Source organism: Malaclemys terrapin, chromosome 2 (assembly GCF_027887155.1).
Source record: "Malaclemys terrapin pileata isolate rMalTer1 chromosome 2, rMalTer1.hap1, whole genome shotgun sequence".
Classification (NCBI taxonomy): Eukaryota; Metazoa; Chordata; order Testudines; family Emydidae; genus Malaclemys; species Malaclemys terrapin.
Window position 1 is genome coordinate 128218036 of NC_071506.1, and position 22555 is coordinate 128240590.

The 22555-nt window shown below is 41.2% G+C and overlaps 1 protein-coding gene across 6 annotated transcripts in view; it reads left to right on the forward strand.

The window, feature by feature from the left end:
- Positions 1 to 2286: 2286 nt before the first annotated feature.
- Positions 2287 to 22555, forward strand: part of NSD3 (nuclear receptor binding SET domain protein 3) — a 67583-nt gene continuing 47314 nt past the window's right edge. For 5 of the 6 annotated variants that reach the window (XM_054017478.1, XM_054017481.1, XM_054017480.1 and 2 more), the window contains exons 1-2: positions 2287 to 2539; positions 18939 to 19666. In XM_054017478.1, the coding sequence (XP_053873453.1) occupies positions 18983 to 19666 (684 nt within the window). In that variant the 5' untranslated portion in view covers positions 2287 to 2539; positions 18939 to 18982. Of the gene's footprint in view, positions 2540 to 11138; positions 11290 to 18938; positions 19667 to 22555 lie in introns of those variants that run through there. The other variant, XM_054017479.1, reaches the window with a different exon arrangement.

A 22555-nucleotide genomic window follows, 5' to 3' on the forward strand; every position in this document is an offset into this window, starting at 1 on the left:
TAGGAGGAGAATCATTTGTAAACGTGCCTTATTACTGTGTATTTTTTTCCAAAAGCCTAGACTTGAGAACTGTCTCATTTTTGTGGGCTGGAGCCTGCAGCCTTTGGGCAATAGGAAATGCAGTCAGTTTTGAGACCATTACTCAGCCTTTGTTCAGTGACTCCTAAAACCCACATCACTTCAGTTTCCTCTTTCATGTTAGATCATGTGTCTCTTTTTCCAGTTCATTCATCTTGCTTCACTGTCTGATTTTTCTGGTAACAGGCATTGCATTACCTTTCCATCTTGTATCTTTCTCATTCTCTCAAATGGTTTTCTTGCTTTCCATGCCCCCCCCCCCTTTTTTTTTTTTGCCTGTGAGGTGAAATTTAAATTTGTTGGTTGCAGGATAGAGATTTATTATGAGTGGATCAGTTTTGTATTTTCTTTGAACAGGAGTCAGTTTGGATTTGTGGAGGAGGGGAATTAATTGCAAACATTTTAATGCATATATTTTCAGCCAAAATGAGACTGGAAACTACTGCATATGACAGCATTCTCGCTCTCTATTCATTTAACCTAGATGCCAAACCTCAGCAGCTAAAACTAGATTCCGAGGGAGAGACCCTGTAATCGCTCCAGCAGAATTTTCTTTTTCCCAGGCCTTATGCAATACATCCGTAATTAAATGCATCCAGCACATCTCAGCCAATGCTACTCTGATTGCATAACAAACATGCAAATAAATTGCACAGCTTGGCCAATCTGAGCACCTAACAGTTGCCCCCCTCCCCACTCCAATAGAGTTGCATGTTCAAGATTGGCAACAAAATGCATCAGTATCTATCAGTGTGTGCCCTATACATTTCATTTAAACCTTTTGCATTAAAAATGGCATTCTATTCAGTACCTAGCAGTGGGTGCTATCCTAAATATATAACCAGCATACATTTCCACTGCTTATTAAATACAAGACAGAGCTGGACCATTAGTACCCACCATCTCCTCTGCCCATTGTAGCTTGTGTAGTTTCAGGTCTGATACATTGTATTTAAATCTTTTTGTATTAAAATGCAGCCAACACATCTTCTTGGACATCCGTCTAATTAGCTCTTTATACTGCACTGAAAACAATAGTATCAGACCACCTCATGTTCCCAGACCTATGAATTAAATGTGAATTCCTTCAATTTGCAAAGCATTTAATTCCAATTCGATTAAATGTGTTAGCATATCTCAGTGTTTGCATGTCATGAGACCATGTGCATTTAATTTAAATCCATCTTTATATCTGAGGCATTTCTATAATGCCCATTACTGTAGCATGGAAATACTCCTGTAGAATCATGCTTTGATGCACAGATTAACCACGCATCCGCCAGCTCCGTGTCTCTGTGTTGTCAGACCTTGAGTATTGCATCTACAATCGTTTAATCAAATATGTATTCAGCACCTTGCAGTGTTTGCATGCTCCAAGATCCAGTGAATTCCACTTAAATCCCTGTATCTAACATATAGGGCATTTAGAACCCTATTAATAGGTCTTCAGTGAAAACCATAGGCATCCAATATATCTCAAGATTTGTATGTTCCGAAGACACAGAAAGATTTAAATAGATTCATAGATTCTAGGACTGGAAGGGACCTCGAGAGGTCATCGCAATGCCTGGTTAGGCATTTTTATAGCACCCATCACTAGCGTATGCACACCTCGTGGTATTAAAAATGCTGGTTAAACATGTCCAGCATCCTCTGTGCATGTTTCCCGGCCTTGTGCAGTGTATCTAAAGCTTAGTGCATTACAATTGCATCCAGGTCCCTCTGAGACGGTGTATGGTCGTAGGCGTTGTGCAGTGTATCTAGATTAGGGTGACCAGATGTCCCGATTTTATAGGGACAGTCCCGATTTTGGGGGCTTTTTCTTATATAGGCTCCTATTACCCCCCACCCCCGTCCCGATTTTTGACAGTTGCTATCTGGTCACCCTAATCTAGATCCCTGCCTCCGGCATGCCTGGCCTTCCACCCCCCTTGCATTAAACGTGCCCCAGCCGCGGCTCCCTCGAGGCCCGCGACCGTTCAGGACTACAGTCCCCAGCATGCTTCGCGCCTGGCGCAGAGCCGGCAGCCAATGGGGGCGCGTCTCTTTTGGCGGTGGCTGCCGCGGCCTGTGGAGCCGAGTTTTGTGTGCGTGGGGAGGAGGGGGAGGGAGCGGGAGAGTGAGCGGGGCCGGCCCGAGACCGGGACACAGAGAGACCCAGCGCCCCCCTCCCCCGCCGCCAGCGGCCGCTCTCGCCGCCCCCCCCCCCCCCCCCAGCGCCTCTCTCTGGTCTCCCCGCGGCGCTGCGGCTCCCCCACTGCCCGGGGCACGGGCGGCTCCTGGAGCGGAGCCCGTGGAACTGGGACCCGGTGGCGCGGAAATCGAGGCCGGGGATCCAGCGCGGCCTGCTGCGGGGTCCTGTTTCTCCCCCCGCTCCGAGCCCGGCCCGGCTCCTGCTCTTTGTGTCTCTGCTGGGCTCGGTCGGACACGGCGGGGGGAGTTAGAATGGAACAGACTGACGGTGAGCGGGGGCGGGGGGCTGTGGGGCAGCGACGGGCTGCGGGGGGGTGAGGGGTGGGGGTTAGGAAAGTATGGGGGTGAGGGGGTGGGGTTTAGGGGACATGGGATGGGGGTGCCAGGGTCTAGGGGACTAGTGGTACAGAGGGCTGGAAGGTAAGGTGGACTGGGGTGGTATTTCTACTTGGTGAATAATGGGTTGGGGGATCTGGGACGTGTGTGAGAAGCGCCGGGGTTGGGGTTATTGCATGGGGTTTCGGGTGGTTCTTGAGTATGGGAAATGGGAATGATGAATGAGTCTTTAGAGACATACGCTGATTTGTAGTGGGGAAGGGGCTGGTGTTTTGGGGGGGGGAGGTGTGGGAAATGGTGAGAGGGAACCTATTGTTTCTCTGTAGAATATGTCTGTATTCCATGCATTAGGACTGGAAGCTGGTTATTGCAGTGATATTCTCTTCTTGTTGGAGAGGGAGGTTGTCTTTATGTTGTGTTGGTGGGAAGTAGGGGCAATAAAGAGAGACATATGGAGATAATTTGATGTTTTGGTGGTGGTAGAGATAGAGGAGGTCCGCTTGGATTTAAAGGGGCAGAGGCAGCCATGTTTGCTGCTAGACACTGCAGTGTAAATAAATTCCCCCTCCAAAACCTGCTTTGGATCCCCTTCCTGGTGGCTCAGCCCCCCTATTCCTGGCTTTATACTCTCTTCCTTATCTTCTCTTCTTATCTCTCTGAAATCTACCCTAGCCAGCAAAGTGGGGAAAGCGACATTTTCCTTCCCTCCTTCTCCCGGTTGCAAACAGGACATGCCGGGGGACTGCGGTGCAGAAATTAACCCTTTTCAACTCAAATCTGCAGAGAGATTATACTGCCTGACATTTCTTCTAATGTTCTAGAAGAATTAAAAACAGAAATATGTGGAAAGTTGCATTTATTTTATAAACCGCAGATGTAACTGAAATATCTTTTGCAGTTTCTTGAAATAAACAAGGAAATTGCATTGGCCATTTTATTTGATCTAGGGCTGTTGGTAGAAAGCATTGTGGAATGCATTTAAAGGTATTTGATACTGTATCCATTGACTACATTTTAAATCTAGCAAGTAGGGAGTATTTTTTGCTGTAAATGTGAAAAATGTGGATTGCAGGAGTGTGTTCTTAGACAAATAACTAGGCCTCCCCTTTTTTATCCACTTAAAATGTAGAGACTTGCTTTTATGTATAGCAGACAAATCATTAGGTTATCCAGATTTGAGCCCAGGGATCAAATGAGTGTGAAGCAGGCATGTTTTGTATTTGTAATCTTATCAAAGCACCAAATATGAGTAAAGAGACTTTAGGTCACTGTGCTGTAATTAGGGGCTCTATCACAGTAATCTTAATTTAAGTAATCTTATTTTTATCCTTTTAAAAAAATTGTAGGTTGAACCACATACTTGCCAATTTAGTTTAGACAGCAAGAAATCCTAACAAGGAGTTTTCAGGTACTGCACATTAGTAAATAGCTAGCCATTTTATGTAGGATTTATGGATATCTTTTAAAGTAACACATTACAGCATACCTCTTCTCATTCTGTAACTGGCTGTGGATTCAGTGTAACATCAATCTCTTTTCTGGTGTTTTTCTCAACACATTTGACTGTTGCAGTTTTAGGATCTTAAATTATGTCGGTTAGAATTTTATTATTGTTAGATTTTGAGTGAATAATTCCAGGGGACTAAAACTCTCACACCTTGCATGTTGGACCAAACAATGACATAGTAAGTGATATAACTTCCTAGTCATTGTTTACATCTTCAAATGGCTCATAGTGCAGATGTGAAATAAATGTTTCAATAATTAAATGTGGGTGTCTTTTGGACCGCTTCAAAAGGTGATATTGGCTCCACAGGAGAACAGACACCGAATGAAAATATGGACTGAGAGGAGGGGTTGTGCATCTAAATGACAAGGTGCTTTTCATTAATATAATATGGAATAATTTTGCACTCCTTTGTATGTTGAGTTACTTTTGAGCTCTGCTGCAGTGTGTGCTTTTAAAGTTCAAAGCAGTACTTTGTATAGTTTGTATGCATTAATGTTATCCAAGCATTGCCAACTCTTGCAGACTTACTGTGAGTCATATGATATCTGGTGTTTTATTAAAGCCCTAGCTCCTGGATTCATGTGATTATGTAAAAATCCCACTTTAAAAAAAATCAAAGCCAAGAATTTTGCTCTTGAGGTTTCAGAGAAAAGCTTGAAAACGTGACCGAATGGACCCCTACAGTCTCCAAAACTAGAGAGCAAATAAAGAGCACTCCAAATTTATTTTTTTAAACTAATCTCTTGATTTTTAAATCACTATCTTGATTTGTGGTGCCTCGCTCATGAGTTTTGAATGCTTGAGATTTTCAATATTGTTATCCTAGAGATTATTTTCTGTAACAGTGGGAAACATCTTCCCCCTCGACAAAACAAAAAACCAAACCTCAGCAGCCCATGAAAAGGTGCACAGGGAGGATAATCAAACTCACTAGGTATGTTAAAAGGATGAAAAGGAATCAAGTCACTAAGCCCCATCCTACATCAGCTCCTTTCTATTAGAGACCCTTGCATTTGTGCATAGTTCCACTGCAGTCTGTGGGAGTCCTCACAGGAACAGAGGTCTGCTAGTGTATCCCAGTGCAGGATTGAAGACTGTTTTATCATTTCATTTATCAAGTGCATCTTTGTTCTGTTTTTATTACTTCGTTTACAATGACTAGTTTTGCTGTGAGTCAAAATGACTTGTTTTATATTATTTTAAAAGGATGTTTTATTATGTACACTGGCTTTAGTCTTCCTTTCAAAATGTTAAAATTGCATTGAAAATTTGTTTGAAGTTAAATGAATTATTTTTTAGATAAAATTCAGTACATACATATGGTATTGATGCTTCTGTGAAAACTGTCAGTGTTTTTCTGACATTTTCTGACATGAAAATTGTAGATTATAGAGGTATGTCAGGAACCAGTTGAAAAAAAATGTCTGTTGGAATTTAGTATTGTTTTATGGAGTTCAGGCTATCTGCAGTTCAGATACAAACACCATAATTAATTTTTGTTACTGGATTCAGTATTCATTTTTAAAACACTCAGCTTTATGTTGTCCTGTTCTGGACATCCTAGCAGACTTTGTATAAAAATTAATTATTATTTACATAAATTATTACACTGGCCAGTTACTGTTGAATTGTTTTACGTTCATACTGGTGTGGCACACCTAAGAGTCTCTTTACACCTATAAAAAGTGCCTGCAGTATAAATACAAATGCAATGGTCAGAAGTTTCTTTGAAGTTCAAGGATTATTGCATTAATTTCCTATTCACGATACCAAAGTAGTTAGTTGTACATAGTTACTGTTGTTTGGATGCTTTAAGATTTCTCTGTGTTGCAACAAATTGGCAAAATAGCCTGCCACAGCAATGCAATCTCTTTGTTTATAAAACACATACAACAAACAAACAAGAGTTGAAATTGGCAGCTTCATGGGTTAAGCTTTTTGATATGACCAGGACTGCATAAATAAAGTGTTGTCATATGTAAGGAAAAAACAGATTGCTCCATGTTTTAGAAACAAATATGCACAAAAGATAAAAGTAAGTAATGAAGTCTTTGTGCATAACTTTGAAAGCTTTTTCAGGGTTTAGAAAATAAACAGAACCTTGAATCTCTGTGGGTTAGTGAAAACAACAAGGAGTCCGGTGGCACCTTAAATACTAACAGATTTATTTGGGCATAAGCTTTTGTGGGTAAAAAAACTCACTTCTTCAGATGTGGGTTAGTGCTGCAACTCCTGCTTGTGTTAATGGGGCCTGCTTAGCTAATGTGCTACCATTATTTTGAGGCTATATCCCAGAACTTTGGTTTTCCAGGCAATTGCTATAATTGGAAAGTCCAGCCCAGCCTTGCCAAGCAGTGGCTGGCTCTGTTCACTAAACTCACGTTTAACTATAATTAATGTAAAAATTTGATTTCAATTAGTTTCTCGTTTCTCTCTTTACCTTTACTGATGAGCCAGTAATAAAGTATCAGTTCTTAAAGTAGTTTCTTTACATCTCTGTGGAATGCCCTACAGCCAACAATGTGTGAACCTTCACAAACTGTATAACATACAATTTTAGATAGTCCCACAGTAGTACGTTGCAACAGTGGACAGTAAAAATTAACAGTCAATCGAATGTATTATGGAAATTAATTTAAAACTTTTTGCTGCTAACACCTTCAACAAAAGTGGTAGTATTCTCAACTGAGGCACTGCATGGTGATAAAGTGTCAGGTGCAAATTAATGGGCTTATGCTTCATTCTCAGTCAGGAGCTCCTCTGACTGGTCATTATTGCCAGGGAAATGCACTGAGTTTCAGTCACTCTTGTTAACATGCTGAATTTGAACAAATATTAAGTGTAACATTTTTTTTGTGAATGTTGTATTGGCTTCTGCAGTTTCCCTGTGGATAGGTAAACCCAATTTACTCATAATACCTGTAGCTGTTGAATTCTGGTTTCAGCATATCATGTTGATTGGTCCTTTCTGCTCAGATTTTGGGGACTTTACTCTGTACTCCTGTGATATGGTAAGTGTGTGATGGTGAGGGAAAGAGGAGGGGCACTATTGACATTGGGAGATCTCATCTAGAAAATGAGATCTTGTCTTCCCTAATGCTGCTGAACCTTTCCTGGCGGCTTGATAACTGCAGTCTTCCTAGGTCATACTTGAAGAGCTGTGAATGCTTGTTTGTATATTTTTTTAATAAATATTCTGTTGGCACAATTTCATTTTTGGCTGTCTTATCTCAGCAGGATGCTGGAGTAATATGGGTTGCAGGGGAATGTTGTTTCTTTTCTCTCTCCCCCCCCCCCCCCCCTTAAAGCTAGTTTCAATAGAAAATTTGAACATTTAAAGCTACATGTTGTCTTATATTGTTAATTTTCAGCCCTTTGACCACTAGGTCACCTATTCTAATTCATCCTATATCAGTAGTGTTCAAAAGTGAAAGCTTGAATATAACAATAAAAAGTGTCTACACTTCAGGGAAGCTGTATTTTACGGTCATCTATCAAAGATATCATTAATGGATTTTTAGTATAGTGGAAGGTAAGAATAGAATGTAACTTTGTGGTGGTGCTCAGATGCAGTGATTGTCATCTTCATATATGTCTGTAATAAATAATGCTGCTCTTTCTCAAGATATTTCAAAGCATGTTAGAATGTAATAAGGTACCCTTACTAACCTGGTCAATTCCCAGGTGAACATTCTTTTGAGACTAGCTAATATCCATGGTTTTAATGAGGCTACGTGGGATATTAGTAAATTATATAGCCCGAGCCTGATGTTCTCAAAGAAGCCACAAAGGCTCTCCTTTTTGCAAAAAGTCTTTCAGTAATTATCAAAGACAGGAAATTGGATCAGCAACATCCACTACTGAGTCTAGTGACATCTCTGTGGAGATCTTAGAGATGCAGTATAAGCAGCTACATAATTATTGTATCTCACTAGTATCTGAGCACCAAACAGGTATGTCGTAGTCTGAAACTTGTGATTTAGGTCCTAAAAATACCTTAGATAAATGTAATAGTGATTCAGTTAGAAAAGCTTTCTTCCCAAAAGATTCCAAAGCACTTTATAAACTTATCTATGTATGAATCACTTCACCCATTGCTGAAATTGCAGCCACTTCTTGCTGCCACAATAATACTATATAAGAGTTTAGGGTAGGAAGTTAAGCATATTTGCCATTAAATTAGGGTAACATTTCTCATGAGATCTAGCCTAATCCACTTTAGATTATACTGTTTTCCTAGTACATAGTTTTCATTTTCCAAAGGGGAAAAACTCATTTTGTTTAAATACTGTTCCTATTTGGACATTATTGTAATTTGAAAATTTTGTCTCTAGTTTCAGTGTCACTGACAAGTTCTGTTTACGTTGCCTTAGGCCCCAGAAAGGTAGTGCAGGGCTTTCCTTAGGCCCCAGAAAGGTAGTGCAGGAAAAGACAGTGCAGAATATAGTACATAATTCTGGAGAACAATCTTCCCCTCTCCCTCCTCCCCCCCATAGGCAATGAAAAACTATAAACTATTCCTGTTGCAGTTTTGCAGATGTCATGATCTTTGTTCAAACTATTTTTTTTTCAGTAGCGCTAAAAAGTCTTTCCTGTTAAGAATTCTTAAATAATTTAGCTACATTCTTCTTGATCCTTTGGCTGAGATCCAGTGTAGTATCAGTTTACTGTTTATTACATCCTTTATCTGGATATTGAATCCTGTGCTTGCAGGAGGTGGACTCTAAGTTAATACAACAGCAGCAGTTGGAGATCCAAGAGACCTATCTTGCATAAAATAAATACTTATAAGATTCACTCAGACTGCTGAACATCCTCACTTCCAGCTCTTTTAGAGATTGTTCTTCTATTTGGGTGAGTTACGTCCAACCTCCTTTTTAGCCTTTCAGTGCCACTTCTGTGGCAGCCAGAGGGGTGCTGAGGAGAAATACAGTACTCTTTGCATCAGGGATGGAATCTAATCTCTCAAGAGTAATCCTATTTTAGGGTTAAGATTTGAGATGGAGTCCTCCATTTATGGTCTCACATTATTCTAGCATTTGACTAGCCCCAGGGGTTATTATTTCAGTGTAATATAATCCAGATGCTACTTTATATTACTATATTCATTTTGAAAGCACCCACTAAAGTTTTGCAAAGGAGAGGGGATAGGAAAGTGTGTGGGTATTAACTATAGTGATGATGAATTCAAGGACTCTGGAGGAGGGAGCTACTGATGTGTAAGCTCTGTGGGAGGAGAAGAGTTGTTGGGCATAGAAGACCATTGCGTGTAGTCTTTCTGTTACGCAAAAGTCCCTACTTCTGCACTCTGTACTGGAAGGTAATACACCAGATGAACAAGTTGTCCCAAATAGCCAGAGTGCATAATAAAATCAAGGTCTATTTCATGTAGATGAACCCACAAAAAGGGATTATTTGAGAGCTTTTGAAAAACTTAAGACTTCTACCAGTAGCTTCTAAATTAGCAGATGTAATTGCACGTTAATGTATCCAAACAAAAAAAACCCAATACTCCACATCCTGTTATGCTGTCTTTAAAAAACACTTTTTCTTTGAAATTTAATTATTGTGAAATCTGCTCTGTTGGCTGCTCTGGGGACTGAATCCTGTTTAACCATGGAGCTGATACAGTAGTAAATCAAGTTGCAAGGTTTCCCCTGCCAAAGTGTATGAGCTCTGACTTGGCGGGGCCACGTGTGAGGATTCAGTATCCATTGTCCATGCTGTTCTTGGATTCTGCTGAGAGTGGTAACAGGAATCTAATTAATGCCAACTATTCACTAAATGATTTCATTTAAATCACTAAAAGCCATCACTTTGTAATTTTCAAAATATGCTGATACTTGTATAGGCTGGGTTAAAATTGGTGACCTCATGATCAAAGAGATTGTTGTGCAATCTAAATATACCATTGGCCTAATGAGATGAGTTTAATCAGCTGGACATGATCTGAATGGCATAATCTTGCAGTGTTTCCATAGATTAAATATTAGTTGTTTTTTCTGCTTTGTAGTAGAAAGATTATACTACTAAAATACTATGAAGAATATAGATGCCTTTAAATCCCAATTTCTAAACGTCAAATGTTCTTGTAAGAGAGAGATGAAAAATTGCCTGCCTCATGTTTTTTATTCATACAAGTATGTCGCAGTCTGTAGTGTAAACCTCTCTCCAGTGTTTTACATCCCTATTTCTGCTCTGATTTCCTAGCATTGAAAGTTAGTATAATGCTTTTTAAGGGAGAAAAGACCTTTTATTCATGTTAATGTAGTTCTTATTGACTCCTGAACCAAGTGAGTTGACTGGTTGTGAATTATGTATAGTTATTTACTGATATGTCTTATACACATGTCAAGCTGATGCTGTAGCTTAATTTTACTGAGATCCTTAGGTAGGATTAAAATGTGGCCAAAATGTCAGAGTGAGGCTTAAAATTCCTATTGGATGCTCCAGAGCAGGTATTTTCTTAGATCACTGTCTAGAGAATACTATGGCTAGCCAATCCATGTAATTTATAAGACGTGTCATCAAAGAGAGATTTCAATCTCTATTCCTGACCGAAGTCTTCATCCAAAAATTCTTGGTCTTTATTATTATTAGAGGTAATTGAAGAAAAGTCTTTAAAAAGCCCGTTGCTTCACTAGAGGAAAATTAAGGGATGAACAGAAGCAAGGTAATTTTCTAAATATAAATCACCTTTAATGTGGTCATTGCTGATTTAAAGAGTAGAGATAATCTTTGAGGGCTATAAATCAAAATGGGGTAGTATTAGCTGGATAAGTTTTCTTTGTTTTGGTAACAGTGGTATACACTTTGCTTCTTCCCTTGCAGTGTGAGTCACTTGCTTGTTACAGAAATTGTTCAGTATGGTGAAGAAAATGAGTAGCTGGCCTCCTTGTTTGACTGTAAAACATAAGATTTGGTAGCTGTTGGGATGGAGTCAACATTGCATGGCTGAACTTTTCTTCTTTGGCATAGAAACTTAAAAGAATATTTTGCACCTTTATGCCTTCAAGCTAAGGATCTCAAAACACTTTATGAACATCAGTGAATTACTGCAAGTCTCGCAGCACCCACTTTACAGATGGAGAAACTGAGGAACAGAGGTTAAATGATTTGCCCAATGTCAGTGAAGCCTTTAAAGAGCAGTTGGTGCCGTATAGAAAAATGTGGTAAGCATTTTTGTACATTTCCATTGTGGTAATGCCTAAGGACCCAATCAGGGCCGAAGGTACCATTGTTCTAGGCACTGTACAAACAAATAAATTATTTCGAAATTAGTTTGGATGAGAAAGCTGATGAACTTCAAACAGATATTCTGTGTTAAAGTTAATCGGCTTTTTCCTCACCCAAAGTTACACAGCTGTTGGAATATAATAATTTCCACAGAAACCACTTGTGATGTTACAGAAGGGGAATCTAGGGACACACAGATACCTATTAGCTGGTGCATTTACATCTTTAGGGCAAAATCTACAGGGTGATGCTCCATCTCTGGAGGATGATAGGTTCATGGTTGCTAAAGATTTGTTACTGAATTTAATTATATCATCAGCCACTCTTAAACCAGTTTCAGAGGTCCACACAAGGAGACTGCGCAATTTAGAAATAGGTTTAGTTAAATCAGTGCAATTTCTTTTGTGGCCTAGGTCTTAAATGCCTCTACCATGATTAGCAATCTCTGCCTAGGATTAAATGAGCATGGCCTGCCAGCCTGACTCCTTTAGCAGTAAAAATCAAAAAGAAAACTAAGCATATTTTAATTTAGCTATTCTCAAATTTTTTCATAGTGTACATCACATTTGAATACAGTGTTTTATGGATCAGTTTTCCTTCCTAATCAATCATGTAATATCTGTGTGATACTTTTCCATGTAAGCAATTGCTGAAGTTAATATTAATAAAGTATTTAACATATTATTAGTTGACTTTTAATGCCATTTAGAAATGAGGAGCCAGCATCTGCTTTAGTTGCTTGCTGCCGCTAGACCACACTAAGGCTATGGCTCGCTACACTATGCAGCTTTTAGTGACATGGCTGTGCCTCTGCAGCTGGGCCGTGTAGCTGCTGTTTGTCGGCAGGAGAGAGCTCTCCTGCCGACAAAAAACTTCCACCCCTCATGAGTGGCAGCGGCTTACCTGCTGACAAAGCGCTGTTCACACCGGCGCTTTTCGTCTATAAACTTTTGTCGTTTGTGTGTGTGTGTTTTTAACATCCATGAAGGACAAAAGTTTTGCCGATGAAGTGCCAGTGTAGACATACCGTAAGAGGAAGTTGGTGAATCAGTGTCAGGTAAGGAAAAATGTTAATGAGTATGTTTTTAGCAGGTATTTAATCTTTCTAGAACCCTAACTGGAAGCTACCCCAGAAGGTAATTTTTGTGAAAGTGGGTGTGAACATAGGCATGAAAGTGAGTGTGGTTTTAGATGTGTTAGGGACACAGGAATTACCACAGGTCCCAGCTAGTCAAGGAAAATAGAAATTCCTTAGTGGATGATTAAAGACCTGCCCATAAAGGAAGTTTCTTCCTAATCCTCATCAGTTAGTGATTGGCTCAAGCTTTGAACAAAAAGGGTGTATCATCTCTTATCTATTGTAACTGCAACCCTTGTCAACTAAGATTATGCATGTGTACAAATGTCACAGGATAAACTAGCAGCTCTCTCCCCTCACCGCTAGAACATCTTCATAAACCCCAGTATAGGAACATTTGACTTAACTTTCCATAAGAATGTTAACCGAATTTGTATAGTGAACAGTTTCATAGATTCATAGACTGTTCATAGACCTGCATAACACAGGCCATAGAAGTTCTTCCAGTTATTCCAGCATCACACCTATAATTTCTGGTTGAGCTAGAGCAGCATCTCCAAACTGTGCGTCGTGACCCTCAGCTTGTGAGACGTGCGTGATGCACAGTGATAGATGGCTGTGCGCACCACCCCTGCAGGCCCCTGCTGCCTTGACATGCTGCATAGTGAGAGGCAGTTGAGTCATCAGCATGCTCATTTTTACTCCTGAGGGAATTCTGCACTAAAAAATGAAATATTCCGCAAACAATATTTTAAAATTCTGCAAAATTCTGCATATTTGTCAAAATAACACAATATAATCACATTTTCAATTATTTGCTGACAAGTATTTTGAAATAAATTACCAAAATAATTGAAAATGGTGTGATTATATTGTTGTTGTGTTTCTGTGTTATTTTGACAATTAAAATAGGCAGAATTTTTAATTTTTCATTGCAGAATTCCCTCAAGAGTATTAGGGTTCTGTGTGGCGCAATCTAGGTGTGCGGGGTCTGGGTGCGGGGCGGAGGGGGGGATCTGGGCGCACAGGGGTGCGGGGCGGGGTTCTGGGTGCAGGGGGAATGGGACTCTGCAAGGGGGGTGAGGTGATTGTAGTTAGGGCTCAGTGTTGAGGGGAAGTTGGGTTTGGTGGGGTGGAGGGTCAGGGTGCAGCTGTTTGGGACTCAGTGGTGTGGGGTTCTGGGCCCTGATTCGGATGGAGCTTGGTGGGGCGGTCTTCAAGGTGTGCAGATGGAGGGAGGGGTCACTGTACATGGAGCTGCTCCCCCTGTCCTCCCAACCCCTGTGCAACCAGACCCACCCTGCACCAACCCCCCCCACACACACACCTGGAAAAACAAAACAAAACCCCCACACACGGTGCAGTTTCCTGCAGCCAGGGGATGTTTCTGGAGCTTGATCTGACCCAGACCCAGCTGCTCCATGCAGGGAAGAGGGAGGGGGAACTCTGTCTCTGTCCTCCTCTGCGCTTCTCTCCCCCCCCCCCCCCCCAGCTGGGACTAACGTCCCTGGATGGCCAGGGCATCCCCAGTCCCCTCTCTCCCCCCCCAGTGATTTACCTCTTCCCCTGGCTGCCTGAAGTGATGCATCTGAGCTGTTGGGAGGGGTGAGTGAGTGCTGGTGCAGCTTCTCTTTGCTTCCCCACATAAACCATTTTCTGCCAGGAAGTCAGGGCTGGCTCCAGGCACCAGCAGAGGAAGCAAGTGCCTGAGGCGGCACATGCTCAGGGGCGGCATTCTGTCCATTCTTGGGGTGGCACAGTCCGACCGTTTTGTTGCCTGAGGCGGCCAGAATGGTAGAGCTGGCCCTGAAGGAAATAAAGAGATTCTGTGAGGGGGATTTTTCTGCTGCGCTGCAGTTGTGCACAGTTTCCCCAGGAATATCATGCTGCAGCACATGCAGCACAATGAGGTGGTGGCGGCTGGCAGGAATGGGACTTGCAGTTGCCATGCTGACCCCATGGGCAAGAGGTGGGGGAGCTGACCTGACCCTGAGGGGGTTGAATTGTCTTGAGACCTGAGCCAAACAAGACACTTGTAGTTGGATCCCATGAGGCTTTGGCTAATATCACCATGAAGTAAAACTGAGCATGGGAAAAGTCAATATAATCTGTGAATGTGGAGTTGACTAGTACGTTTTTGCTATGTAAGTGAAGAAGTTACGTTTTCTTGTAGTTGCTTTGTCGTTACATCTCTACTAGTTCCTGAGGAGGAAGGTTTTTTTTTTTTTTTTTGAAGTCTGACATGGAAAATATTGAATAAGATATCTGGATATGTTGCTTTGGTAGGATGAGAATGAAACTCAGGCAAGGAAATGGGCAGATCCTTATTGTGAAGTGTATGTCATGGGATCTTTAATGTAACTACAGACCAGAAAAAAATCTTGTATGAAAGAGCATTTAGGACCTCCATCCTCACAACACAAAAATGCACATATTGTGATACTCCATTTATTTATCTTGAAAGGATTAAAATGACCTTACTGGGTAGCAAGCCAATATTTCAAACATGAGGTATAACCCATTAAGCCATTCCCTCCAACTAAGCATTAAAATGGTTTAAATTTAAAGTTCTTTTCTTAAATAGGTAAGAAGGCTAATTTGTGAGCATGTAATATTTCATTGAACTTTCTTCCCTCTGTGTTTGAAGTGGCTATATAACTGTCTCAAGTCTTATGAGATACAATAAAAATTTCCAGGACCTCAGATACTGTGGAGGTAAAGGTAGCGTTATTACTACCATATGACAGACCTGGGCAGGTCGATGTAGATACTCCAAAGGAAGCTCTTTGGTTTTCTCACCAGGAGGAGTGGAATAATTAGCATCTATTTGCTATAATTGTGCTACTGTGTATTTAAAAAAAGCCAACAGCCAGGGCCTGGTAACGTCCAAGGCATATATCAGTACTCATCTGTTTTCCCAGGCTTTGCTGGGGAGAGGGAAAGTTTGAATAAGGTTTTTAAGGAGAAGGAAGAGAAGAAACTTACATTGGTGGATTTGGGAGGTCTTTCTATGACCCTTCCTGCCTGTTGAATTTATAACACTGCTCTACAGCCAAAATGCTTCTGAAATAAATGTAGTCAAACTTTACTAATTCTGGGTCACTGAGAACGAAAATGATGCTTAAAATTGTTGATTGGCTCTAGTTTTCAAGATATGCTATTGGGTCAGTATATACGACCCTTGACTTGGGAATGGCGGAGGATAAGTGAGTTATAAAGGGAAGGGATCTCAATTTAAACCAGAAATGACTAAAATACATCTTTGACTGGATCTATGAATAAATCTATGACTGGGTTTGGACAGTACTTGCTTTTTAGGCAAAACAATGAATGATGCAATCTGAAGCTGGTAATGCGTCATACATGATATGAATTGCGTCATGTTATTCCTAGACGTCATGGACGATGCAATCATAACGAAGCTTACATCACCCTGCTGAACAAATTGCCCTATATCAGCTCTAGAAATCATACAGTGTCGTGCTCTCTTATTTGTCAGTGTTTGATTTTGCAAAGGGACACATTTCTGTTTAGCCAAAGTGAGCAGAGATGCCTTGGACTTGTGTGAACAGTGCAGATAACTTCTGCTATGTTTGTGGTGAAGTGACTTTTGCATCACAAAAGCGCAGTATAACCACTATAGTTAAGAAAGCCTATCACCTTTATTTTGGCTGCAAAATGGGAGATCAGGACAAGAGGTGGGCCCAACACATATGCTGCAACACTTGTGCAACAAATCTTCGCCAGTGGTTGAACAGGAAAAGGAAATCTATGCTTTTTGCAGTGCCAATGATTTGGAGAGAGCCAACAGATCATACCAGCAATTGTTACTTCTGCATGATGCCTCCAGTTGGGAAAGGTGTGTCAAAGAAGAAAAAGTGGACTGTGCAGTATCCAAAGATTCCATCAGCTATACGCCCAGTACCCCACGGAAAAGGACTGCCGGTTCCTGATGCACCAGAATCATTCTCACTTGAGTCAGACGAGGAAGAGGAAGAGGATGAAACTTCTGGTCCTGAACCATCAATGTCACAGGACCCACATTTTCTCCCATCCTCCTCCTCTGAATCACACCTCATAACACAAGGTGAACTGAATGACCTTGTCAGGGATTTGGAACTACCCAAGAGTAAGGCAGAGCTTTTGGGCTCCAGACTACAGCAGTGGAATCTCCTGGCACGTGATGTTAGGGTTTCCATGTTCTGTGACCGTCGAAGGATCTTGTCCCATTTTTCTTCATGGAAGGTGATCTTGTAGCCTGCAACAACATTGATGGTGTGATGGCAGCCCTCAACATCGTTCACGATCCAGATGAGTGGAGACTGTTCACTGATTCATCGAAGACGAGTCTTAAAGCTGTTTTACTGCATAATGGCAATGTTTTGCCATCAATTCCAGTTGGTCATGCAGTCCATATGAAGGAAACCTATGACAACATGAAACAACTTTTGAGGTGCATAAACTATGACCAACATCAGTGGCAGCTTTGTGGCGATTTGAAGGTTGTTGCTCTCTTGCTTGGTCTGCAGACTGGATACACAAAGTACTGCTGTTTTCTCTGCGAATGGGATAGTCGTGCAAGAGATTCCCACTACATCAAGAAAGATTGGCCACTCCGACAGTCATTGGAGCCTGGGAGGAAAAGTGTTCAGCAGCCACCACTTGTTGAATCAAGGAAGATTTTGTTACCACCCTTACACATCAAGCTGGGTCTGATGAAGAACTTTGTCAAGGCCATTGACAAAACACAAGCAGCTTTCAAGTACCTCCGTGGAAAATTTCCAAGGTTAAGTGAAGCTAAGATAAAGGAAGGTGTCTTTGTTGGTCCTCATATTCGTGAACTTCTTCGAGATGATGCATTTGACCATGCACTGCGTGGCAAGGAAAAGACGGCATGGAAAGCCTTCCAGTTAGTGGCAATAAATTTTCTCGGGAACAACAAGGCAGACAACTACAGGTTGTTGGTGGAAAACCTCCTCAAGGCATACAAAAGCCTTGGTTGCCACATGTCACTAAAGATGCATTTTTTGCACTCTCATCTAGATTTTTTTCCACCGAACTGCGGAGCAGTGAGCGACGAACACGGCGAGTGATTTCACCAGGACATTGCAACAATGGAGAAATGCTATCAGGGCAAATGGAGCCCATCAATGCTTGCAGACTATTGCTGGACAGTGACAAGAGATGCTCCATTTAATGAATACAAGAGACAAGCCAAGAAGCGCCAAGTAGACACTGAATAGGACTAAACTATGTACATAATAGTTTTTTGCCTTTTGTTTCATAATACATTTTATTTATATAACCCTTTTGCTGATTTTTAAAGTGTTACATAAACAGGACAGGTGAAATATTATCATGTAAAGCAACCATAAACACATGAAAAGACCTAGGTTTACAATTTATGATTAAAACTACTATCTACACAATATACATAAACATAAAATGTAAAAACTTAAATATCTTCGAAACAGTAGCCAATAAGTTGTTTTAATTGTCATATTTGAATTCAGCACATCAAAATACATAATAAATAGCACATTTTATTTCTGAAGCAGACGACTTCTCAAAAATTGTAGACCAAAGTAATGGCTGTATGGTACCTGGAGTCTTGGATAGGCACTTCTGCAAAGTTGAATAAGCATCACAGTTTCAGCCTTCTAATGATTTGTGTTCCCTTTTTCTGGTCTGATGCAATATTTAGAACTATTATTCTAACACTGAATTAGTTCGGACCCACAGTTTGACCTGTGTTTAAAACTCCTGCAGCTGACAATTTCTTCTGTTTCAAATATCTTGAGAAACGACCATTACTGAGAAATACATGTAACTCTTGGAAAAAATTAGTCATTCTTCTCTGCTGGCTGAAGAGAAACTGTTAAGTCAAAAAGCCTGTGTACAGAAATGTGTGGACAGTGTCATGGAAGTTGGTATACAAAGGACTGTTCTTATTTTAGTTCCACTACAAATGTTTGGTGAGAGAGAATTTCCATTTTCAAACTTCTAGGTGGATATTACAAATAATGGGATTAAATTATTTATTGTTTTACTGAAAATAGGTGTCTGAGGCTTGTTTGCAAAGTAGCTTTTCATCTTTGGAACCTTATCTTGGTATTATACATTATTGATCACTCTGATCATCTGTGTGCATGAGTTCTGAATTTGATTTACAATTTGAATGTAAATAAATTGGACAAATCCATACAAATCCCTAGTAGATTATTGTTAACATTAGAAAACTACCACATAGTTTGGCACACTTTAGTCTTGATTTTTCCCATGCAGAGAACAGAATGGTCAGGGTGTTACATAGCTGGTGAAGAGTCAGGTGCATTGGGGATACTCTGTGTGCGGGGTAATGTTGACTGTATAAGAGGGTGTCTAGTGAAACTGGAGGTCTGAAAGTTGTTCATAGTCTTGGTAGCTCTATTTCTTCTTAATTGTTTCAATTGTTTAATTCTTTTCCTTTGATTTACTGATTACTTTTTTTTCTCCCTTTACTTTTAGGCCCTATGAGAGAAAGGGAAAGCTAAGGATGCTGGAGCAGAACAATGGATTTCTCTTTCTCTTTCATGCAAGGGATCATGGGAAACACAATTCAGCAACCACCTCAGCTCATTGACTCAGCCAACATCCGCCAGGAGGATGCCTTTGATGCCAACAGTGACATCGCTGAAGATGGTGGTCAGACACCATATGAAACTGCCCTGCAGCAAGGCTTTCAGTACCCTACTCCAACGACAGAGGATCTTCCACCGATCACTAATGGCTATCCACCAACAATCAATATGTATGAACCTCAAGCCAAATACCAGACATACAGTCAGTATCCCAATGGTTCAGCCAATGGCTTTGGTGCAGTTAGAAACTTTAGTCCCCCAGAGTATTACCAAATGGAAAACTCTAACGTGAGGCCGCATGAAGTTCTGGAAAAACCTTCCCCTCCACAACCCCCCCCACCACCACCTCCTTCAGTACCACAAACGGTGATTCCAAAGAAGACTGGTTCACCAGAAATCAAATTAAAAATAACCAAAACTATCCAGAATGGCAGGGAATTGTTCGAGTCCTCTCTGTGTGGGGACCTTCTGAATGAAGTGCAGGCAAGTGAGTATGCTAAGATGAAACACGAAGGGAGAAAGGAGAAAAGGAAAAAAAGTAGCAAGCATGACTCTTCCCGATCGGAAGAACGCAAGTCATACAAAATTCCAAAACTAGAACCAGAGGAACAAAGTGTAAGTGGAATAACAGTTTCATCTTTTTGTGATTATTGATAGGGAATTCCTTCTTTGCAGCTTTATATTTCTTATTAGTTGTTTATGTACTTAAAAGGCATTGTGAGGCTGTAATTCACTGTCTGACACACTATGCAGTGATCAGAATTGTTTAGCAAGTGTCCACTACAGCTCAGATGCAAAGCTTGTGTATCAGAGAGGAATAGTGGAAAGAATTATGAGTAGTAGTATTTAGATTGCAGTAGTGCTCAAACTTGGGTGCTTTCCAAACACAGAAGAAGACACAGTCCCTGCCCATCAAGGTGTACTGTCAAAAGATTCATGAATTCTCTTTTTTTCAAAATGTGATTTACTGGGGTTTTGTGGTATTTGAAGTATTCATCGTTAGCATTCATAGAAACTTAGTGGAAATGTTACTTATTTCTAAGAGGCACCTAAAAACATGTTATAACTATCTAAGTATACTGCTTTCTATACAACACTTAAACCACATGCTTTAACTGATAGTTGCCATTGAAATCGATTTTAATAAATATGGTGGATTGTCTGATACTAAATAAGTGAAGAGGTGGCTGTATCTTGTGCACGTACTAGCAAAAATTAGTGTACCAGTGTGGCATGCAAATTAGAAATGTCAGTTGACTGTCAGCCCACACTGATTGAGAGAATTCTGTATCAATGTCCATAATGCTTTTTGCTAGGTGCAGGAGATGCCAAGATTTCATTTTGCAATATGTATGTGTACACTGCACAGAAATAATAGTATTGTAAGTTAACCCGTAGAACACTGAGGACAAGTGTGCTGGTTTTCAGTACCTGCAGCCTTTCTCTGCCTCCATGCTCAATAAAATGAGCCTCCCCACGAACACTTGGACTTCTATCTCCACCCTTAAGGGCACACAGTGTTCATGACAACATGACCACTTTCCAACTAATTTTCCTGCCGGCCATGTGCTGCTGTTGTCCTTTTCTTATTTTTTCCTAGTTTGAGAGTGGCTGTCAGAAGAGAGAAGGTGAGACATGTCAGGAATATGGGAATTGTCAAACTGCAGGTGTTTTTTGCACCTTCTTATGAAGCATCTGGTACTGGCAGCTGTTGAAGACTCTGTTCTCTGGTCTAGTATGGCAATTTCCATGTCCTTGACATGTCCCCTCCTCTTTCCATCATCGTAAGCAGGCTGGTTTGGCCCCATCATATCACGGTCATTTCTGTGTTTTATAATAGTTTTATATAGCTGTAGCTTGCGTAGGATGGGGACTTCTGAAGAAGTGGAGTCAGAGGCAGTCAGGGCCTCTCAGCAGCCAGAAAGCCTTCCTTTTCAATACAGTCCCCCACAAGACTCCAGTCCTCAAGTAACTCCTGTATCTAGTCTAAAGGGCATTGTTTTAACACTTTCGGTTGTGTTTCAGGGTACGTCTACACTTACCTCTGGGTCCGGCGGCAGGCAATTGATGTTTTGGGATCGATTTATCGCGTCTGGTTTAGACGCGATAAATCGATCCCGGATCGATCCCGGAAGTGCTCGCCGTCGATGCTGGTACTCCAGCTCGGCGAGAGGAGTACGCGGCATCGACGGGGGAACCTCCCTGCCGCGTCTGGACCCACGGTAAGTTCGGACTAAGGTACTTACGTAGCTGAATTTGCGTACCTTAGTCCGAAGTCGGGGGTTAACGGGGACCAGGCCTCAGTAGTGCATTTTCAGTGACTGTTTCCTTTCTGCAGCAGAAAAGATGGCTTTAGACCCTCGAATGTGGGCTTTTCCCAAAGATAGGTCTCCCATGCAGTGGTTCATAGGCTTAACCATCAACCCAGAGCCTTGAGTGTTACCTTATGTTTGCACTTCTGGCAAATGAGAACTGCAGTAGGTCCATTTTGACTAAATTTAAAAACGGTGTTTAGTCCTGTAAAGTCTTGTGTGTGAAATGTTTTTAGCTGCCAATTTAAACTATATTTCAAAGCTTACATTTATTTGTCTTTATTTTCTTATTTGTTGTTGATTATATCTTCTGGAAGTTACTTATCAATTAAGGTTTTGAACTTCTGCCAGATTTGATCCATGTAGTTGTCACTAATGAAGCTCAGTATGACTTTAATGAGTGACTAATGCTAGTGTGAACTTGGAACAAGCTGTCTAACAGAATACAGTTACTTGGATTGTTTGTGTGTGTTTCTCTTGCTTTTGGAGATCTGTTGTATTTAAGGCACTTTTGGTGCTGGTGGAAGGTGTCTGGCTGACAAACAATTAGCCAAAAAATAGCATGGGCAGCAGCAGTGCAAGTTACCCCTACACATCATCCCTTGCCAGTGTGCCTCACACCTGCCCTCCCTGGCTCATGTGAAGGGGAAAAGTTAGTCTTCATGGCAGTTTATTTAATCCTTGGTGCCTTTGCTGAAACTGCCAGTTTGGGTGGTTTCACACAGTTGCTGTACTGGCTCTGCTTCTGCATGCTGCTGTGCCTCAGTTTCCCTTCTTAGATCAAATGCTGCACAACTGTGTTTTTAAATGAAATCAAACCACCTTTAATCTGGTTTGTTAATATAATTCAGCAAAGTATTCACCCTTGTATCTGGGCTTCCTTTCTTGCCCTTTCCCTAGCATTGACAGTCACCTTCGCATCAGGCCTCAATCAATGTTGTACCCTAGGTTAGCCGTGCTTCCATAGCAGGGCCTCTCCTGAATCTTGCTTCTGTCCCAGTTTTCTCTGTGTGGGGAACTTTGTTGATCCAGGCCTGCTGCCTGGCAACCATGAAGAGCATCTTCCCAGGTATCCCCCAGACTGAACCAAAATCTTTGCCTTCTGTAATCCCACAGGCAGTCTTAGTTCGCAGTCACTTGATCCTCCTTCAGTCATGTGCTCTATCTGGCAGCTAAAATTCACCAAACTCTT